Raw genomic sequence first — 19,618 nt, forward strand, 5'->3', positions numbered from 1 at the left:
AACCGTCATTAATAGAAGCCAGTTGCCAAGGATCTGAATTTCAATCACATGACCATGGGGATGCTGCAATGATTGTGTGAAAAAAGGGTCATAAATCACTTTTTTCCAGTGCTGTTGTAATTTTGTACAGTCACTAAATGAACTGTTGAAAATCAAGGATTATCTATATTGGAATTACCAGATATTATATGTAATTTGACATACAGTAATAAAATTAATATAGTGCATTGCAGTAGGAAACATGATGGAAATATTTGAAATCTGAGTGGCTAGATATCCGCCAAGTAAACTTGAACACATCTCCTTATAGCGGAATTGACACATCATTCTTTTTTTAACTATGGCTTGCTGAATAAACTGTAATGCTACAAGTCACATGCTGCTTCTCAGTAGATGTCTGAGATATATGTGCAAATATAATTAATCACTGCAAAGGTGAAGATATATATAAGCTAATGGTTATAGTATACAATTCTTTATTGCAATCTATTAAATGATAAAGTTTATCAAATGAAACATGGTTTATAAACCATAATGAGTGTGTGAATTAAATCTCGAGTTCTACCAATAAAATGTAGCAATTTGTACTGCTGATGCTTTTAGTAAACAATGAACTAACCTTATTGTGGACTAAACATCACACAATCAGAAAATGTATCTAAAACTGACCTTTTTCTTTCAGCCCAAGCCACATAAGGCAAACATATGTATATGGTAAGTAGTTTTTCATTCTTGAGATTCAGAAAAGTTATTAAAGTTTCTGTCTAAGAGCCAGTTGCATGTTGATCCATGAGAAAGGTTCCTTGAATTTCTGGCTGACTAGGCTACATCCTTTATCCAGTGTAAGCAACTTTAAACTTATTTGGACCTTATTTTTAAGAAAACCTGTACAAGATCACACCTCTAGAAATTTAAAAAAAAAATGTGTTACAGTAGCAACCTTAGTTTTTCTCTTTTCTTTTTTTGTGATGTTTCAGGAAATATTTAGATGTTCATTCCATGGACCTCATCAATAATGCTGAAACAACTGATGAACTGAAAAGGTGATGGAGTTTAAGATTATAAAACATTTCATGACTGGCTTTCTTAATCTCTTTGTAGAACAAAACATGAGAAGTGCACAGAATGAAGATGTCAATAAATTCATTGCCTGTCTAGTGATTAATAAAACCATTTTTCATCTGTAGCACAACCAGAAGGGTATTCATATACAATAAATGCGTAGTTGTTCTCTAGCATTAAGTATCTTGCAAAAAGGATTTATTTGAGAATCCCAGAATAATGTGGTACAATAAATAGATTTATCTCCCTCCCCTCATTTTAATAGAGGAGATAATCGCAATATAAAGAGTGTACATTTATTATTTTGGAACAGTGGCATTGAGACTTTAAACTGGATTCAATTAAACCCAGAAGAAACCAAGATGAAATTATGTCAGTCCTGACCAAATAAGCCTACCAGCCTTGTCATAGACATAGAATCTTTTTAAAAAGACTATTATCAATGAAAATAGCAAATGGTTATGGTAAATGGTTGTTCAAGCTGTCACATTTCCCCTACTTTCTGCAGGCTCCTCTCTGACCTCTTTGATCTGAAGGATTTTGAAGCAAATCCTCGCTCTGCTATTTTGTTAGATTTGTACTTCTACACCATCCAGTTCAGCCGGGAGCAGGGCTTCAACCGGGAACAAACTGCTACGTTCTTCTCAATTGTGAAGGATGTGCACGAGGCCTGTGTGGGTAAGGAACTGGACATTGAGAAAGACAGAAAAAAGGAAAGTGGTATGAATGGAGAAACATGAGGGAAGAAGATGGAAACTGTATTTCATTACTTGCGTATTTGGGTTTTCACACTGCTTCAGTCCCAAGGTTCTAAGTAACATATTTATTTACTTAGTTTTAATAGTGCAATAGGCTGTGCGATAGATATGGGAGAAAATAATCATTGTTGCAAATGTCCAAGTCATATTAAGTTTGTGCAGTTTGGCCTGACCCTGTTTGTCTCAGCCTGGCTATGGTATTGCCAGTTCCATGTGCTACATTTGCCTTTGTTGTTATGAGGGCAGAATCTTGAGAAAATGTCTCTGTGAGTAAGAATAGAAGCGGAAGGAAAAAAGGGCCCCACCAAAGACAGTGATATTGTGGAACAGGGCAGCAGGGGGAGGCTAGAACCAGAAAGAAGGAGGGGTAGAAAGGAAAGAGGCTAATGTGGATCTTTTACTTATACTTTCCATGTTATTTTTGTGTAGAAACACCACTGCCCAATATGGAGGAATGCTATAAATATTTCTCTGAACTCATATTCTGCCACTCCATTCGGGTGAGTGCCTAAATACCAGGCAGGGCAGGCCAAAAGTGGTTTTATGTTGCCTTATCCACATACAGGTAGTACTCAACTTACAACAGTTCATTTAGTGACTGTTCAAAATTATATTGGCACTGAAAAAAGTGATTTATGACCATTTTCCACAACCATTGCAGCATCCCTATGGTCACATGATAAAAATTCAGATGCTTAGCAACTGTCTCCTATTTATGATGGTTGTAGTGGTCCCGGGGGTCATGTGATCCCCTTTTGCAATCTTTTACAAGTAAAGTCCATGGGGAAGCCAGATACTTAACAACCGCAGTGATTCACTTAAAACTGTGGCAAAAGAAGTCGTAAAATGGGACTAAATTCACTTAACAACTGTCTCGCCTAACAACAGAAATTTGGGGCTCAATCGTGGTCATAAGTTGAGAATTACCTGTGGTTTGCTTTGAATGAAGCCCCTGCAGAAAGCCTTCCTCTCTTCGTGTCTCCTTGCAGTGGTTCTATGGCTGCTTTCCTTCTCTCTTTCTCAGAGACCCCCCTTCAGCATCGATCTCTTCAACCAGGACCAGCTGGTGCTCCTAACCGACTACATGATTAACACTTACTTCCGTCACTACAAACTTTACAAATATGCTTTCACCCCACAGGTAAGGCTGACTTCCTTCAGCCCAGGCAGTTGTAGGGAAGGGCCAATGTCCTCTTGCCAATTTCCTGCAATGGCAAAGGAAGAGCATCCCCTCTGGAAAACAACCCAATTACAAAATGTGACCTCTGACATCATTTGACTACTCCTGAGAACTTTATTGCCACGAGATGGAGCAGCATCTTTATGAAGGGAGTATCCCAAACATAGAGGCTCCAGAAGATGAAATCCAAATATCGGTCCATCTCTCTGGGCTTACAACCCTGATTGTACTTTAAATCAATAGGTGCGGCTGGACATCTCATTCACTTATGTTGGGATGCCTGAACCAGAGCCCAAAGAGGAAGGTGAGTATGGAGAAGGGCTGAAATTCTTTTGCAACTCATTTTTGAGGTCTACTGTACATTGATCCGCTCCTTTTTTTTAGTTGGGAGAATGAAAAAAAGGAATCGAGCAGGTTGGGAAATCTTCCTCTGGTCAAATCAAGCTAAAGCAAGTGATAATCAGATTGGAAAATGTGGCTGGCCTACCAATCCTCAGACAACTCAAGGACTGGGCACTGTAGTCCAGGGGATAACAGTGAAGAAGTTTGATAAACTAATAGTGTTTCTCAACCGTGGCAACTTAAAGACGGGTGGACTTCAACTTCCAGAATTCCCCAGCCAGCTTAGCTTTCTGGGAGTTGAAGTCCATCTGTCTTCAAGTTGCCAAGATTGAAAACACCTCAGTAATACATATCCCCCAATGGGTTGGATCTGGAAGAATATAAAATTGCATGGCATGGGCTTAGGCCATTGGCCAGTCTAGATTTGAGTTCTTTTTTCTGAAAGAGGCTTTCAGGTTGGAGATGGTCTCTTTCTCAACTCCATCAGTTTGAGATCCATTCACTTGGGAAGGAATCTTGGACCTCGGGTGTGCCAGGTGGGTACGCTGCGATTGTGGCCTTTCTTCCTTTCAGGGGCAAAATTTGCAGGACTTTGAAGGGCCCAAAACTTCTTAATAACCCTTCCTTCCAAGCTTGGCTTGCCTAAAAAATGAGTTAGCTTACATCAACCAGTCATGTAAAATAATGGGATTAAAAATAAAGAGAGCATTATCTGATCATCCTGTTTCTTACAGAATCTATGGCTGAGAGTACAGAAAAGGGACTGTCTCCTTTGCAAGAGGAAGCAGAGGAAACGGGGGGCCCTGCAGAAAGTAAGTGGGGGGCTTCAGAAGCATAGCGCTTGGAGTTGGTGTGGTGTGGGGGTTCCGGAGACGAACAATCCACAGCTCCCTAGTTTGTCCCTTTGCCATTAATAGCCACTCTCTTTTGGCCTCAAGAGGGAGATAATAGTTCTCTATCTTGTAAATTATAAAGGCTAACAAATACATGATTTTTGGCAGTGCGGGACCTGAAATCTGAGTGGCTGATTGCAGTGCTTCTCTCTTGGGTTGCTTATTAGCAGTAGGAATAGCACTTAGACTTATATACCACTTCACCGTGCTTTACTGCCCTCTCTAAGCAGTTTACAAAGTCAGCATATTACCTCCCACAATCTGTTTCCTCATTTTACCCACCTCGGAAGGTGGAAGGCTAAGTCAACCTTGAGCCGGTCAGGATCGAACTCCTGGCAGTCAGCAGGATTAGCCTGCAATACTCATTTTAACTGCTGTGCCACCACGGCTCTTTATTAGAATTACAATTTACTTTGCTTCACCCATTTATAGGTCCCACGGCTGCCCTGCGGGACTTCATCGTCTCACAACTCAACCAGGAGTTAACCCAGCTGCGCCTTTCCATCGATCAGCGTCTAAAAGTCACAGAGGACCAGTTTAACGCCAAGCTGATCCAGCTGGAGAAAGCTTCTGCTGCCAGCAAGGGGGTTGCCAAGGCCAAGAAGAAGTAAGCAAGCAAGCAAGAAGTAAGCAGACTAGAAAGGTTGGGGTGCAAGAGGCCCATTTTCTGTCCAAGGGTTGTTTCTTCATTTCCGAGGCTTCTGCACAAAGAGGTTATCCAAAGACCAAGAGAACAATGACAAATTAAAATATAAGGAGCAGATGGATTTCTAAAAGGCTTTTGAAAATGTGCTAAGGGTTTACAGAAAATCCCTTTTGAGATAAGGTCGTAGCAGGAACGGTTGCATGAAGCCAATGATGTTATATTAAAGTATGGTTAAAATATTGTCTATTGTTTGTTACTTTTTTCTGGGTCAAAAGTAGCAGCATTATTAAGGTCAAAGGATAATCTGAGACTGAATATATGTCGTCCTCCACTTATGTCCACAATTGAGTCCAAAATTTGTTGCTAGGGAAGTTGTTGTGAGTTTTGGCCCATTTTATGTCCTTCGTTTGCCACAGTTGTTAAGTGAATCTGGCTTCCCCCCATTGGTTTTGCTTGTTGGAAGCCAGCTGGGAAGGTTACAAATGGTGACCACATGAACCGTAGATGCTGCAAGTGTCAAAAGTACATGCCAGTTGGCAAGCGCCTGAATTTTGATCACCTAACCATGAGGATGCTGTAGTGGTCGTAAGTGTGAAACCTGTTCAAAAGTCATTTTCAGTGCTTCTGAACGATCACTAAACGAATGGTTGTAAGTTGAGGAACACTTTTAAGGATTTAATGAAACCAAATTAATCAAGTCATTCCAATTTGATTAGTTCCCATATTTAATTATTAAAAAAAAAACACTAGAGAGTCAGTTTGGTGGTGTGGTGTGTACAGGTAGTCCCCCAACTTATAACACTTCATTCAGTGACCATGTGAAGTTACAATGGCACTGAAAAAAAACTTATGACCATTTTTCACACTTATGACCGTTGCAGCATCCCCATAATCACACGATTTATATCTGGATGCTTGGCAGCTGAATCGCATTTATGACGGTTGCAGTATCTTGGGGTTACGTGATCCCCTTTTGCCGCCTTCTGACAGGCAAAGTCAATAGGAAAGCCAGATTCACTTAACAACCGTGTTACTAATTTAACCCCTGCAGTGATTCAGTTAACAAATATGGGAAGAGAAGTTGTAAAATGGGGTAAAACTCACTTAGCAAATTTCTCACTTAGCAACATAAACTGTGGGCTCAACTCTGATCACAAACTTGAATTCTACTCTCCTTTCAGGCTGGAAAAGAGGCTTTGAGTAGCTCTGGGCGGCTCACACCCTTTTAGCCCAACCTACCTCACAGTGTGGTTCTTGTGAAAGAAATGGGAAGTCAGAGTGTTATCTATGCTTCCTTGAGTTACACAAGACAGGCGGGATATAAATAAATACATTCCGGTTTTGGAAAAGTTCTGGGGAGCCTGAGGGCGCCTTCAGCTGACCAACATAATGTAACATGGCTGGGTAAAGAGATATATTTCTTTCATTAAAAGCTTTGCCTGGAATATGGCTGTGCCAACTAGACCCCAAAGACCTTGGGATTTTCCCCAGCCTACCCACTCTGTCATTGTAGCCTAAACATTTTTTTTTCCTGGGATATGCCAAATTCCAGGTGCATCGTTCCTTCCACTTCGGGCACAGCGCTTGGGAATTTCTGGGACCTGGGGCAGACCACGATGGGCCTGGCAGGGCTCCTGTTTCAGCAGAAATTATTATGAATTCCTCTTCCAAATCTCGCAATGAAAAGGAGGCCCAAGTCCGAAGACTGCTGTGATCTCATTTCACTTTTATTATAGTTTTAGACAATCATAAGGTGGGGGGTGGCAAAAACAAGAAGCAACAAACAGTTCGGCAACAAGGCAACGTTCATTACTTGATTGCAGTGAGGAGGAGAGGTGCAAAACCTGATCCCACACCTGATCTCCAATACTGACCGAATCTAAAGACCCAGATTGTTCCCTCGGCAGAAGGGACTCCAGGGACAGATGAGACCCCACTTCCTTACTGTGCAAAGGGCTACGTCAGGGGCTCCCAGTCTTGCAGAAGAAGCGCATTGCTCTCCCCAGTCCCCCCACTTTGGACCAACACCGCTGGTGTGACATCAACCCTACCCACACCCAGAACAACCTTCCAGGGATAAATAGCGAATCCTGTCCCATCAATCCAAAATTCAAGGTTTCCCAAGTTCCTGTTCCCTAAAAGTCGGTCTCTTTCGTGCACAAGGAACCCAAAGGAGGACTCTAACCATTGGCTGTCCTCTCCCAATGGGGCAAGGAGGTGGTTCAGTTGTGTGCCACTCACCCCCCTCCTGTTTCACGGGGGCTAGAAGGCCTCTAGAGGAGAGGGTCTTCCACGGCTGAAGATGAGGCCTCCTCTCCTTCTGTGTTTAGCAAGACCAGCTGGATGGCCTTTGGGACGTTTTCAAAGAGGGCAGCCCGGTTCTGTTGCTCACCCTTCTTGACCCAGTGGCCATAGATTCGGAAGGCACAAGCGTCAATCAGCTTGCGCACCCCCTTGAGGGCATAAGGGTCGCACAGCAGAAGCTCCTTCGTGACCGGGCGCACCCGACGGTAGTTGGAGTAGATGCGGATGGAAGCCCGCACTGTCCACACAATCACCTGCCGTGGGGAAAAGAGGAAGACTTCACAACAGGCCACGAGGCAGAGAGAAGGCGGCAAGGAGATTCATAAGCAAGCATTAGAAAAGGAGGCATCTCCTCCCGTAAGATCACAAAAGATCACAGACGGAGAGGCCAAGGATCCACCAAGGGCAGCACTAGTCAGTTGGTGCTGACTAGCAGGACAGGAAGTTAAAAGCAATAATCCTCAAAAGAAGCCCTGTTTGGCTTTAACTTCGACCCAAAACCATTTCATTTTGATTCTGGAACGTTTGAAAACATCTGTTTTGCAGTCAATACTGCAAATGACACATGCCCTTTTGGGAATGAAGAATGGGATAAAAATGGCCTAAATGAACAAATGTTTTATTTATTTGTAATTAAATAAAATAAGAATGTGCCACTTACCCTGAATTTATGGAAGGGACTGAAATGTCGCTGCTCCTTTCCATAGCTCTGGAAGAAGGGGTGCTGCAGCGCCTCCACAGCACTCAACCTTTCGGAGGGATCTACTTTCAACAGTCGGCAGATCTGCCGAAGAAAAAAAGGGGGAAGGGATTCCTAAGAAGCATTCGGGGAAGAGAGGCCTGCTGATGGATTCTGACAGGGAAAGGGCGGACTGAGAAGCAATGTGACGCTTTAAACATGTATTGATTTGATTCCCCCTGCCCCTCCTCTCCCCCCCCCACCCCCAGTTCTGCCTGTCAAGCTAGGCAGGCCAGCATGAGCTCCAAAAAATAGTCTTCGAGTTACAACCAAAATGAAGCCAGCCCATTACAGTCATACGTCGTGACAGTCATAAAGTGCATAACTGAACCCCCTTTTTGAGGAAGTCCTAAAGCGTAATGGTCGTAATGTAAACCCATGGCTGTTTTTGCCAAAAAACACGGAAGTAAATGCTGGGATTTGGCAAAAAACTTCGTCAAGTGTGGTCATGTGACCTTGGGACAATGCAAATAGCCATTAATGCAGCTGGTTGCCAAGTGACCGAATGCTGTCACATGACCACCGGAGGGTTGGGAGGTGGCCTTGGTACTTCAGACCGGGATCTAAGTACCTGGGGGGGGAGGGGGCATCATTGTAGTAGCTACTGGGATCCTAATAGATGGCGCTAGCGCTTAGCAGCAAACTGCAGTCTAAAACCTTTGGCTACTTGCATGATCTCATTTCCTATATCTTGGTGAAGGTGGAAAGTCCCGGACTTTTCAGACATATAGGTGATCTCATTTACTAACATCACCACTAGTCTTAAGGATTGGTTGGGAGGTTGCATCAATGTGGATGGGAGCTTTCACCCATGTGGGATCTATTCTCCAATCCAGATGCTGTATCTATGTTGCCTTTGTCTTCTTGTAAAAACCCTATAAATGTAATAAACGCTGCCCATGCAGTTAGACATCTTGGCACCCTGCACAATGACTGGCCTTTGAAATCCATCGCATCAAAACTTCAAAACATCAAAAAGTGGCCAGTCACAAGTTTAGGATTACCCTGTAGAGCAGAGTTCTCCAACCTTTCTGGGTTGGTATCCCAGGGCGGAGGGGCAGGAGCATTCATGTACGCACACAAGCAGGTCAGCACAAAGACCACATGAACGGGGCTGCAAGAGCGTACGAACTGGGCTGCGAGCGCGTGCGCTATGCAAACAGGTGTGGGCGCGCAATGCTCACCGCAATGCTAACACCAGTGCGACATACACACCACAACAGCGCTAGAACGAGTGGGAGGGAAGCGGTTAACTGGTTAGCCACTCATGCAGTCCGGTTGCCAACATTGGGGGACCCCTCCTGCAGAGTTTGGGTTGGCAAAGTCCCCTCCAGTTTAACAATCTCCAACTTTGGAAGAGCTGCGGCCTTTTCATTTCTCTCCATTACGCCCCCCCACACACACACACACGAGGCAATGATGTTGCTGCCTTCTTACCAAATCCTTGACTGTGTCAGATCGGTCATCCCACTCTGGAGAACAAAAGTGATACTGGCCTTCCATGATCATCCGAAGCATCAACATCTGCTTGCGGTGCCAGAAAGGGGGAGAGCCAGCCAGGAGGGTGAAAAAGATGACACCGCAGGCCCAGCTGGAGGGAAGGAGGAGATTGATAGTAGAGAATATTTGTAACTCAGGGTTGGACTGTGGAGTCCTTGGTGCTCTCTGAGCTTGGTTGTTTTCTTGCAGATATTTCATTACCCAACTAATCACCAGTACAATCAAACAGTAAACAACAGTCTAATCAAGGAACCATCAAAAATACTCCCAACCACCCTGACAGGACTGGTATATAAACAGAGAGCAAACTCCATTCCCTTCTAGCACACTGATGGTGTCACTTTGTTGGGTAATGAGACGTCTGCAAGAAAACAACTAAGGAACCCAAAGGAGGAATTATTTTTGAATGCCCTACTCCACTTTGGCTGGCAAGTAAGAACCATCGTAGTCCAGAATACCTGATGCTAAGCAGGTTGAGGAAGGTTCACCTGACCCCCCATCCCATTCCTTAAGCATAACTTACAGGTCCACCTCCTTTCCGTAACCAGGGTGAGTCTCATCCATGGAACATTTCAGTATCTCTGGTGCCAGATAGCCTGGGGTACCACATAACTCTGCAGGGAACAGTCACAAATTCAGAGAACTTCAGAGAAACGCAGGTTGGGAGATCTTTTCAGAACAAGAGAGGTGGACTGAATAGCCTACGAAAAGACGCCCACCGAAGCGATGAGCTGAGCTTTCCTGCCTGCCCTATGGCTTAACAGAAGGCTGCTCCACGGGGGCAGTTGGAAAGGCCTCCCTGCAATGTCTTCACCTCCCCAAAGATACGCCACTGGACGAAACCCCGCCTCACCACGGAGTTTCTCTCCTGGCTCCAAATGGCAGGAGAAGCCGAAATCGGACAGTTTGATGCTGAGATCATCGTTCATGAGGATGTTTTCCGGTTTGAGGTCTCGATGGACGATGTGGTTCTCATGAAGGTAGCTCACAGCCTCCAGGAGGGCTCGCATGATGCACCTGGAGGAGGGCAACATGTTGTTGCAAGGGCCAGGTCTTGAAGCCCTTCACAAAATAGCAAGGAGGAGGGCTCACTAAATAAGGTGGTGAGAATTTTCCACTTATCTAAGCCCAACAGTAGGCTTTCGGTTTTACCTGGTCTCCTTTTCACCAATGGTTACTTTCTCGGTAAGGTAGTCAAAAAGTTCGCCACGTCTCATTCTGCAAGGAAAATTAGAGTCTGAAAGCAGAATGTTCTCTTTCTTGTATTTATTTATTTATTTTAGTGTATGGCTCTCTTTCTCATAATTACAATTTAATATAGGGTTATACTGGCAGCTTTATGTGGACTTCAGTTCCCAGAATTCCCCAGCCAGCATGTCATTTTATTTCATAGAATTTCCCAGCTAGCATATCATTTTATTTCCCACCCATTTTGAAATGTTTTTACTTACAAATCAAAGACTAAGAACATGAAGGTGGATGTCTCATAGGAATCTATAAGAGTTACTGGAGAAAAAGGAGAATTGTCACTTACGTCATAATTGCTTCAGTGTTTATAAAATGTCACTTGTATCTAATGGCAGAATGCAAAGACAGGTAGTCCTCAATGAATGACAGCAATTGAGCCCAGAATTTTGGTTGCAAGCAATTGCAGTCATTAAGTTGGTAACCATGTGGCCTGATTTGATTTTATGATTGCTGACACGATCTCTTTACAAGTCACTGTGGACATTAAGCAAATCACATGGTCATTAGGTAAATCATTTCTCCCAAATGGGTGGTTGTTGTTGGAAACCAACAAAAATGCTAGAAAGAGCAAAAAAATCAAAACCCATTCCATTAAGGGATGTTCAGTAGCAGCAGCGGCCCTGAGACCAATCTTTCCTTTTGTTTAGTGCTTAAGATTTTATTTCTTTAGCTGATAAATTTGTACCCAGATTTTCCCCTCCAACAGTGCTCAGTTAATAAAAATATAAGGCAACAATGAAGCACAACACATCCAGAAAGCTGTGTAAATAGAATCCACGAATCAACCTCTTAAAACCACCACAATCTCTTTGTAGGATGCTACCCACTGCACCAACAATTAAGGAGTTGGCAGAAATTGTTGATACAATACAGAACTGTGCAGGATCAGACTCTCAACAGTTGTGATTTTAGAAACAGAAAGAAAAAAGAACAAGAACCAGCTATTTTTGAAAATGAGCTATTTGGAGGGGGGAGGGTTTTGTTTTACTTATTTTGTCTCTTTATTAATCAAGTCATAATTAATTAATCAGAAGAGAGGGGAAGCATCACTCAGGCAGGAATTACACCAGCTAAAATGGAATGGATGGGGAAGAATTAAAAAAGGACATTCACTGACAAACCCAGGTTGGTCTAAAGCACCAGACTAGAAACCAGGAGACTCACAGGAGACTATGAGTTCTGGTTCCTCCTTTGGCATGAAAGCTGGCTGAATGACTTTGTGCCAATCACCGGGGATTGGGAGTTCTAGTCCCGCCTTAGACATGAAAGCCAGATGGGTAATTTTGGGCCAATCACCAGGACACTGAGTTCTAAACCCGCCTTAGGCATGAATTCTGATTGGGTAGCTTTGCCCAAGTCATTTTCTCTCAGCCCTACCCATCTCACAGGATTGTTGTTGGGGGGAATAGCAGGAGTAAGGAGTACAGGCAATCCTTGATTTACAACCACTATTGAGTTCAAACTGTACGTCTCTAAGTGAACATAATTTCTTAAGTGAATTTTGCTCCATTTTACCACCTTTCTTGCCGTGGTTGTTAAATGAATCATTACAGTTGTTAAGTTAGTAACCCGGTTGTTAAGTGAATCTGGCTTTCCCATTGACCACCCTGCCTGTCAGAAAATTGCAAAAGGTGACCCCAGGACACTGGAACCGCCATACGTATGTGCCAGTTGTCAAATCTGAATTTTGATCACATGATCGTAGGGAGGCTACAGAAGTGATAAGTGCAAAAAAATATGGTCATAAGTCACTTGTTTCGGGGCCTTTTGTAACTTTGAACGGTCACTAAATGAAGTGCTGTAATTCGAGAACTACCTGCATTATGTGTATGTTATTACCTAAAAAGTAACAAAAGGCAGGACAGAAAGCAAATAAATGAAATAAATTTGCAGGACAGGGAGAGAGAGAGAGAGAGAGAGAGAGAGAGAGGGATGCTGAGAGGATGCAAATGGGACGGCCACACTCACTGATGTAAGGGTGACCGGAGACCTGGTGCAGGATGGCGATCTCTTTGCTGGTTGATAAGCGGACTTCTTCCAGCTGCTGGGGGGTCATGCGTTCTGGGGTTACCTCAATAATCTTTACTGCAAACTCCTGTCCTGTCTGCTTATGTATACATCGCCGGACCACACTGCTTACTCCTCTGTGAGCAGAATGAGCAAAGGATGTGCAGAAAAAAAATCAATTTTCCAGAAACGCTAATGTCCCAGCAAGGAAAAATACATTTGAGGTATTTCCACCCTTCCAAGCCATTCCATTGCATCACGTCCCTCCTCCCTACTAGCCTCACCTGCCAATAACGTCCTTGGGATCGTATTTCTGGTAGAACTCCTTGGCTCCAGCCCAGTCTGGAAGCTCGTCATCCAGGCCCACATCTCGTGTCATTTTATAGCAGGGTTGGTAAACCACAGGTTCCAATTCAGCTTCTGAAATGCATAAAGAGGCAAAGGGAAAACTGACCAAAGTGCCGGATGCTTTCTGGACTCCGGAGCAGCATGCATAAATCTAAGAGGAGGCCTAGGTGAGGAAATAAACCTTCGTGAAGGCAGCCTCAGGCCGAAACATTCCCGTGCACACATGGCTTTCATGATGGACATCATGGAAGAGACAAAGGAAAAGGGCTTAATTGGAATCTCTTCTCTGAAAATTTCATTCAGTGGCAGGATGGATTCTAAGACATACGTTAACCCTCAAGGCACTCTCCCCTACCGTCAAAGGGAGCTGCTATTCCTCCTTTGGATTTATGTACAAATAAACCATCAACCAATCAATCATTTTGCATCCTTGTGCTACAATGGGGTAGATTCCCCGTTCCTGTGAGCAAATCAGGGCAAAATAAAAAGCCTTGTGAATTTTTTTTCCCTCCAAGGGAGCAAAAATGCCACAAACATTCGACACACATGCCATATATACAGTGTATAGAAAGTAATGGGATCAGGACTTCCAGTTTGTCGGCTTCGCGAGCGGTAGGGATTCGCGAAGCTGTGCGATCCCTGCGCGCTAGCCGTTTTTGGGGCTCCGATCCGGACGGATACGGAGCTAGGCTGCCTGCAGGGGCAGCTGAAGGTAGGGGATCCGGAGGGGTTTGGGGTGTTGCAGACCCCTCCCCGGCCGGCAGAACCCCTTTTCCCAGGACGGTGCAGTGGCGGTCCGTAATGGCCGCCACAAAGAAGCTGGCAGCCGGGTAAGAATGCGCAGGAGGAAGTGGAGAAAGTGTTTGGAAGGAGAAAGTTTTCTTGGTTCCTAGGACTCTAAGACATATTTAACAAAATTCCTGAAAAGTATGACATTCTGAATGATACCTTCTAAAAGAGGAAAAAAGCGGCAGTTTGATGGTGCTGAAAGGAAAGCTTACCCTCTTTTCCTATGGAATAAAAAGTGAATATTAAGAAACCTATTTTTTTTTTAGGTGAAAACTGGCTTTAAGCGATGAGTGGGAAGAGAGGATTAAAAAAATATATCTGTATGCTAAGACTTTGTTGGAGGAGATGCTTTAAGGATTGAAAGACTAAAATATATTGCAATAAGATTTTAAGAAACAGATTTGGACTTTCTTTTTCTGATTGACACTACCCTAGGAGGTGAAAGTGAGAACTCTGCCTTGGTTTGGACTGATTGATAACTTTGGGACTGTTTTATCTTTCCTTTGGAATATTTTGGTTGCTGTAAGAAGAAAGAAAGGAAAAGAAAAGAAAAGATTTATAATGGCTCTTTCTATTGAGGAACTGAGAAAAGATTATGAACAAGCAAAAAAAATGGTAAAGCTGGTTTGAAAGAAGCCTTCCTTTTTTTTAGAAATGGCGCTTATTAACTATCAACAAACATTACAACAGATGAAGACAGCAGAAGAAGGAGAGGCAGCCATCTTTAATAAATCTCAGAACTTGACCAAGAAAGAAGGAAGAGGGGAAGGAAGAGAAATAAAGGACTTAAGATTTAAAAAAACATTGAAGAAAGGGAAAAATAAGATGCAAAATCAATATAATGATAGTAAACAAAAGGGAAAAGAATACGACAGAGAAGGGAAGCCAGTAAGGCAGAGGCTAGAAGAAGGGGGGTAGAAAGGTTTGTTGGGAGAAGAAAGAAAGGAAAAGGTGGAGAAAAGCTACAAAGTTTTGAAATTAAATGGGAAAAAAGGAATCTTTTTTAGGGATAAAGGATAAAATATAATTTCTTCAAAGAGATTTTGCAAGGTACATAAGATGATATTGTAGTATTGTATTAGAAATAGAAAACTTAAATGGCTTAAGAGTTGATAAGAGATTAAAATGTTGAAATGTTTAATAATGATTGGTTTTAAAATTTAATAATATGAGGGGAGGTTTAGTATTGAGTATTAATTAAAGAGTTTAATAAGATTATGGTATTGATGTTATTATAAAATTTTTATTATAGTATTTGTTTTTAATATTTAGATTTATTGTTTAACTATGTATTTAATTATTTTGGATGTATTATTCAGATAGAATGTACCAAGCAAAATCGGATTGGGTATTGGGTGTTATTTTAAAGATTAACTTGATTAATTTAGTGGGGAGATGGAAAGGCATCATACTCTGATTAGTGATTTCAGGAGAAATTTCTTTTTTTTTATAAGGAATGAGACAAAGGTACAATAAAGAATGGACAAAAGATACAAATATAATGACTCAAATTAAGATGATTAATTAAGATAGAATTAAGAAGAGTGAAATATGTGGAGAAGTTAATATAGAAGACTTAGAATGGTAAATAAAATAAGTAATGATATGTAAGATGAGCATGAATACAGTTGAAGTCCATGAAGAGAGAGATACCTGGGTCCAAGTTACTTTCCAAAAAGATTTTTTTTATGTTTTGTGTGTTGTGGGTATATGTTTTTTTTTCTGGGGAGAATTAATAAAACCTTGTAGAAATATAGAATGAGAATAATGGTAACTAAGTCAGAAAGAAATAGATGAAATAATAATAATACAATTGAATAAGAGTAAAGAGAAATAAAGAGAAATTGGATAAGAGGTTTTTGTATGTTTATATGGAAATGGTTTAAAACAGAATTATAGTTTATCTGACTTGTTAAGTTTATAATGGAAAAAGGTTTAAATATGTAATGGATAATGATGACTTGTGTGTTTTGAAAATTAATAAAACTTGTTTGTTTTTTTTTAAAAAAAAGAAAGTAATGGGATCAGAAGCATGACCAAGGAAAGATATTCCTTTGGAACATCCCATTAGAATATTCCACATATATATCAGCCTCTACAATTCCACATTTTGCCCAGAGTCACACCTTCTTTCTAATGTCTGCTTTTCCATTCCACTGGAATTCTTTACTTCTAAACCTAAAAATCCGTTTCAGACCCTCGTTTTAGCCTAATCACAATCTTATAATCTGAATCCAGCTTCTTCTCAATAAGAATGTAAATCTTGCAGATGTTTCCTTAAGGAGTATAAATGTCATTAAACTGAAATGGGATGGGGTTTTCCCCCACAAGAAAAGATGCATAAACCTGACAATATTGTCCAATGAGAGATCCTTGGTGTTCTCTGAGCCTAGCTGTTTTGTTGCAGAAGTTTCATTACCCAATATCAAATAACATCAACACTAACACTGATGATGTTATGTAGTTTGGGTAGTGAAACATCTACAAGAAAACAATCAACTTCAGAGGCCACCAAGGACCACTCTTTTCAACCCAGAGCTACAAAAATTCTCCTTTATTGGTTAATTTTAATAGCACAGTAAATCAAATTGGCTCTGAGAACATTCTACTTACTAGGATAACTTTCTAAACTTTGAACTGGAACTATTAGACAATAACTGTCCAAATACAAATATTCGCTTGTCACATTTGCTAAGAAATTTGAGAGTTGTAATCCAAGATTTCCAAATAATACCAGGAAAAAGGGGAAACATCCCAAGGCATTTATTTGTTGGTTGTGTTGCTGAATCTACAGGCTGAAATTCTCCATAATTTAGTATTAAAGGATATTAGAAGGACATCTCCCATATCTAAGCACTATTGATGGTTTTTTTAAAAAAAGGTAGCCGGAAACCTGCTTTTAGGATCTGGATTCTGTACATGAAGGTGTGTCAAAAGTGTATAAAATGTATAGGAATTTATCTAGAGTATGCCATCACTTCCATTTTATCTATGCCTTATCACACAGAGAGGGGGGAGGGAGAGAAGGGGAGGGAGGGGAGAGGGGGTTAGGGAGGAAGGAGGGACAGAGGACTTGTGGGAGAGGGAGGGAGGGAGGAAAGAGGGAGGGAGGGACAGAGGACTGAGGGGGAGAGGGAGGGAGGGAAAAAGATGGGTATTTGTCACTTTCCCCTGCACATGGTCCTTGCTTTCTAAGCAATACTGGGCTACCTTCCAAGGTTGTTGCAAAACTTACTCAGAAAGCAAGTACCACGCGCGAAGCACCCGAGACAGAACACAGAAAGCGCTGATTACAAAACGGGCAGAGAGGCTGCTCTGCAGCGAAAGCGTCCTCCCTCCTCCATCCACCCCCCCTCTCCTCCCAAGGTTCGCTAAGCCCAATTAGACAGGCACTCTGCGTATTCTCAGAAACTATCGGTTTGCATTCCAGGTTATCCGTGGCCTAGCAGCGACAAGCCGGGGTTCCAGGGTGGAGGGGTTCCGAGTCCCAAGATGCCGCCAACCATTATCCGCCCTTCCCGGCCCATAAGCCCCCCTCCCCTCACTTCCTCTCAGCCTTTCCTTCTGCAAGGGGGGCGGAATCTCCCGTTATATAAGCGCCGCCCGCACAAAGAGACACCGCGAGTCGCTCACCTGGCGGCGCCTCCACTTTAATTGAGTGAATGACCCCCCGCCCCGAATAATAGCCGGCGATTCCCGGGCCCCGCCCCTTCGATCGGATTGGTTCGCGCTGCCTTAACGCCGTGGGGTGTGACCAGAGCGACGAAAGGGATCTGTCCAGAACTGGCGACAGTAACGCCCAATGGCCAGGCGAACAGAGAGTGAAGGGAGGCGGGCTGTCTAAAGGCAGAAGCCAATCAAATGGAGGAAGAGAAGAAGAAAAAGAAGAAGAAGAAATGGAAGGGCGAGGATTAAAAAAAGGAAACGCTGTTTCCCACCCGCCACCGACGGGAGAAAGCTCGGCCAATCAGAATGGAAGGTGGTTAAGGTAGTCAGGAGGATGAACCAATCGACTGCTGGATTTGGACAAGGGAGCGAGAGGCGGTGCGGCTCGGTAAACAAACTCTGGGTGAAGCTTAGCCAATCGGGAAAGGGAAAGGGCGGGTGCTGGGTTATCCTAGGTTTCACGATCGCCAAAGGAAAAGGTCGAGTGACGGCCGGGGAATTCTCCCACGCCTTTCTTCAAGGCTTGGTCACGTGATCACACGGGGTAGTGTTATTACACACATATGCAAAGGTACACAATCTGCCCTAGCCGGACCCTCCGCCCGCAAGGCACGAGCCTCACGTCCTTCTGAAGTAGATTAGGATGGGCAGCTCAAGGTCACCCGCGTTCGCATCTAAATCTGGGCTTCCTATTGATCGGGCCGGTTTTCCTCCACCTTATGCTAATGCAAATATGACAGTGAGAACAATCAATCAATGGAACAGAAGTTGCTTTCGGAAGTTGTGGGAGCATCATCGCTTGAGACTTTCAAGAAGAGCTTGGATTGCCATTTGACAGAAATGATGTAGGGTCTCCTGCTTGGGCAGAGGGTTGGACTAGATGACCTACAAGGTCCCTTCCAACTCTGTTAATCTGAAATGTGTGGAAGCGGCCTTGCTGGGAATTATGAAAGTTGGAGTCCTGGAAGGGCATCAGGCTGGGAAGCGTGCTCTAACCACTACTCCTCAATGCATCCTGACTCCTTAGACAAGCTATGTTGCTGTTTTTAATCAATTTTCATCCAAAAGAGGCTTCTGCTTTCCAGTTTTATCTGCACAACAACCCTCCGAGGTGGACCAGGACTAAGAGAATGAAGGACTGGTCTGAGGTCACCCAAAGGGACTTTATAGATGGGGCAGGATTTGAAACCAACTCCCCACCTACCCCAATAAATGCTTCAATTCCACTTTAATCTTCAGGCTACCTTCTGTGCCCAACCATGTTATCTGCCTTTCCTGAGTTGGATGAGGAGAGCACATCTTTCTCCTGTTCTGGCCACTCTTTACAGAGGCATGATTGAGTGCATTTTAACAAACTACATCACTGTTTGGTTTGGTGGCAGCAGTGCCTCAGAGAGAAAGTCCATTCAGAGAGTGGTAAGGACAGCCGAGAAGATTATAGGAAGCTCTCTTCCCGCCATTCAGGATACTGCTTATAAGTGCTATGTGCTTAGAGCTCAAAGCATTGTCAGACACACACACACACACACACCCATTTCACGGTCTTTTTCTGTTGCTCCCCCTCTGGGAGGCGGTTTCAAAGTATTTCTAGCAAGACTACCAAATTCTGTAACAGCTTTGTTCCTATGCTATTCTGGTAAACTCACAAGATTTGTTTTTCTCGCCATGTACATGTATACATCCAAACTAGACAGTGTTGATTCTCTGTCATATAATACATGTGGGTATACAGTATGTATAATTTTGTATTTATTTACTTAATTGTTTTGTCATGTTTATGTTTACTGGAGATGGTGAGCCTTTGAGAGCTGTATGCAACCAAAATTTCATTTTAATGTATGCTGATTAGTGTACATTCAAAGTGACAAAATTATTCTAAGTATAAGTTATCTGTGCCATCCACAAGAGGAAAAAAAAGAGATTGCTGAATAACTCTACATTGAAGATATAGAGCTTGCTGACCCTCCCTCAAGGGCAAACTACTTTTGGTAGAAAGGGAGAGAGGGTGTTCTTTGAGCCCAAATGAGATGGTTTGCCCTGAAGCACACAATAATTCAAATTATCTGTATGCCAAATAAATTTGACTTCCTTTTTTCCACACTCAACCATTCTTTCACAGTCAGGGGTTTTCTATAG

General features: G+C 42.8%; 2 protein-coding genes across 5 annotated transcripts in view; one reads left to right on the plus strand and one right to left on the minus strand.

The window, feature by feature from the left end:
- The window catches only part of CFAP119 (cilia and flagella associated protein 119), a 6,399-nt gene extending 1,278 nt beyond the window's left edge, over positions 1 to 5,121 (plus strand). For all 3 annotated transcript variants that reach the window (XM_087945826.1, XM_087945827.1, XM_026682321.2), the window contains exons 2-9: positions 683 to 714; positions 978 to 1,043; positions 1,571 to 1,740; positions 2,250 to 2,320; positions 2,845 to 2,961; positions 3,244 to 3,304; positions 4,077 to 4,154; positions 4,668 to 5,121. In XM_087945826.1, coding sequence (XP_087801952.1) covers positions 683 to 714; positions 978 to 1,043; positions 1,571 to 1,740; positions 2,250 to 2,320; positions 2,845 to 2,961; positions 3,244 to 3,304; positions 4,077 to 4,154; positions 4,668 to 4,846 — 774 coding nt within the window. In that variant the 3' untranslated portion in view covers positions 4,847 to 5,121. The remainder of the gene's footprint in view (positions 1 to 682; positions 715 to 977; positions 1,044 to 1,570; positions 1,741 to 2,249; positions 2,321 to 2,844; positions 2,962 to 3,243; positions 3,305 to 4,076; positions 4,155 to 4,667) is intronic.
- Positions 5,122 to 6,590: 1,469 nt separating this feature from the next.
- PHKG2 (phosphorylase kinase catalytic subunit gamma 2) lies at positions 6,591 to 17,733 on the minus strand. 2 transcript variants are annotated; one of them, XM_087945863.1, is made up of 10 exons: positions 17,450 to 17,733; positions 12,964 to 13,099; positions 12,641 to 12,816; positions 10,876 to 10,930; positions 10,577 to 10,642; positions 10,278 to 10,441; positions 9,948 to 10,038; positions 9,362 to 9,515; positions 7,847 to 7,969; positions 6,591 to 7,439 (listed from the first exon to the last, which is right to left on the minus strand). In XM_087945863.1, the coding sequence occupies exons 2-10, from the start codon at positions 13,056 to 13,058 to the stop codon at positions 7,155 to 7,157; spliced, it is 1,209 nt and encodes a 402-aa protein (XP_087801989.1). In that variant the 5' UTR covers positions 13,059 to 13,099; positions 17,450 to 17,733; the 3' UTR covers positions 6,591 to 7,154. The 2 variants fall into 2 exon arrangements, with proteins under 2 accessions (XP_087801989.1, XP_026538073.1); XM_026682288.2 differs by having other exon boundaries at positions 17,362 to 17,476.
- Positions 17,734 to 19,618: the final 1,885 nt, after the last annotated feature.

This window comes from Notechis scutatus, chromosome Z (genome assembly GCF_049901735.1).
Source record: "Notechis scutatus isolate UNSWTSFEM ecotype Mainland chromosome Z, rNotScu1.2, whole genome shotgun sequence".
In the NCBI taxonomy this organism is placed as follows: domain Eukaryota; kingdom Metazoa; phylum Chordata; class Lepidosauria; order Squamata; family Elapidae; genus Notechis; species Notechis scutatus.

Coding starts and splice junctions, on each gene's coding strand:
- PHKG2 (XM_087945863.1), bottom strand. CDS start 13,058: ATGACACGAGATGTGGGCCTGGATGACGAGCTTCCAGACTGGGCTGGA. Junction 10,931..12,640: donor CTCCGGTCACCCTTACATCA/GTGAGTGTGGCC, acceptor CTTTTTCTCCAG/TAACTCTTATAGATTCCTAT. Junction 9,516..9,947: donor TACGGAAAGGAGGTGGACCT/GTAAGTTATGCT, acceptor CCTTCCCTCCAG/CTGGGCCTGCGGTGTCATCT.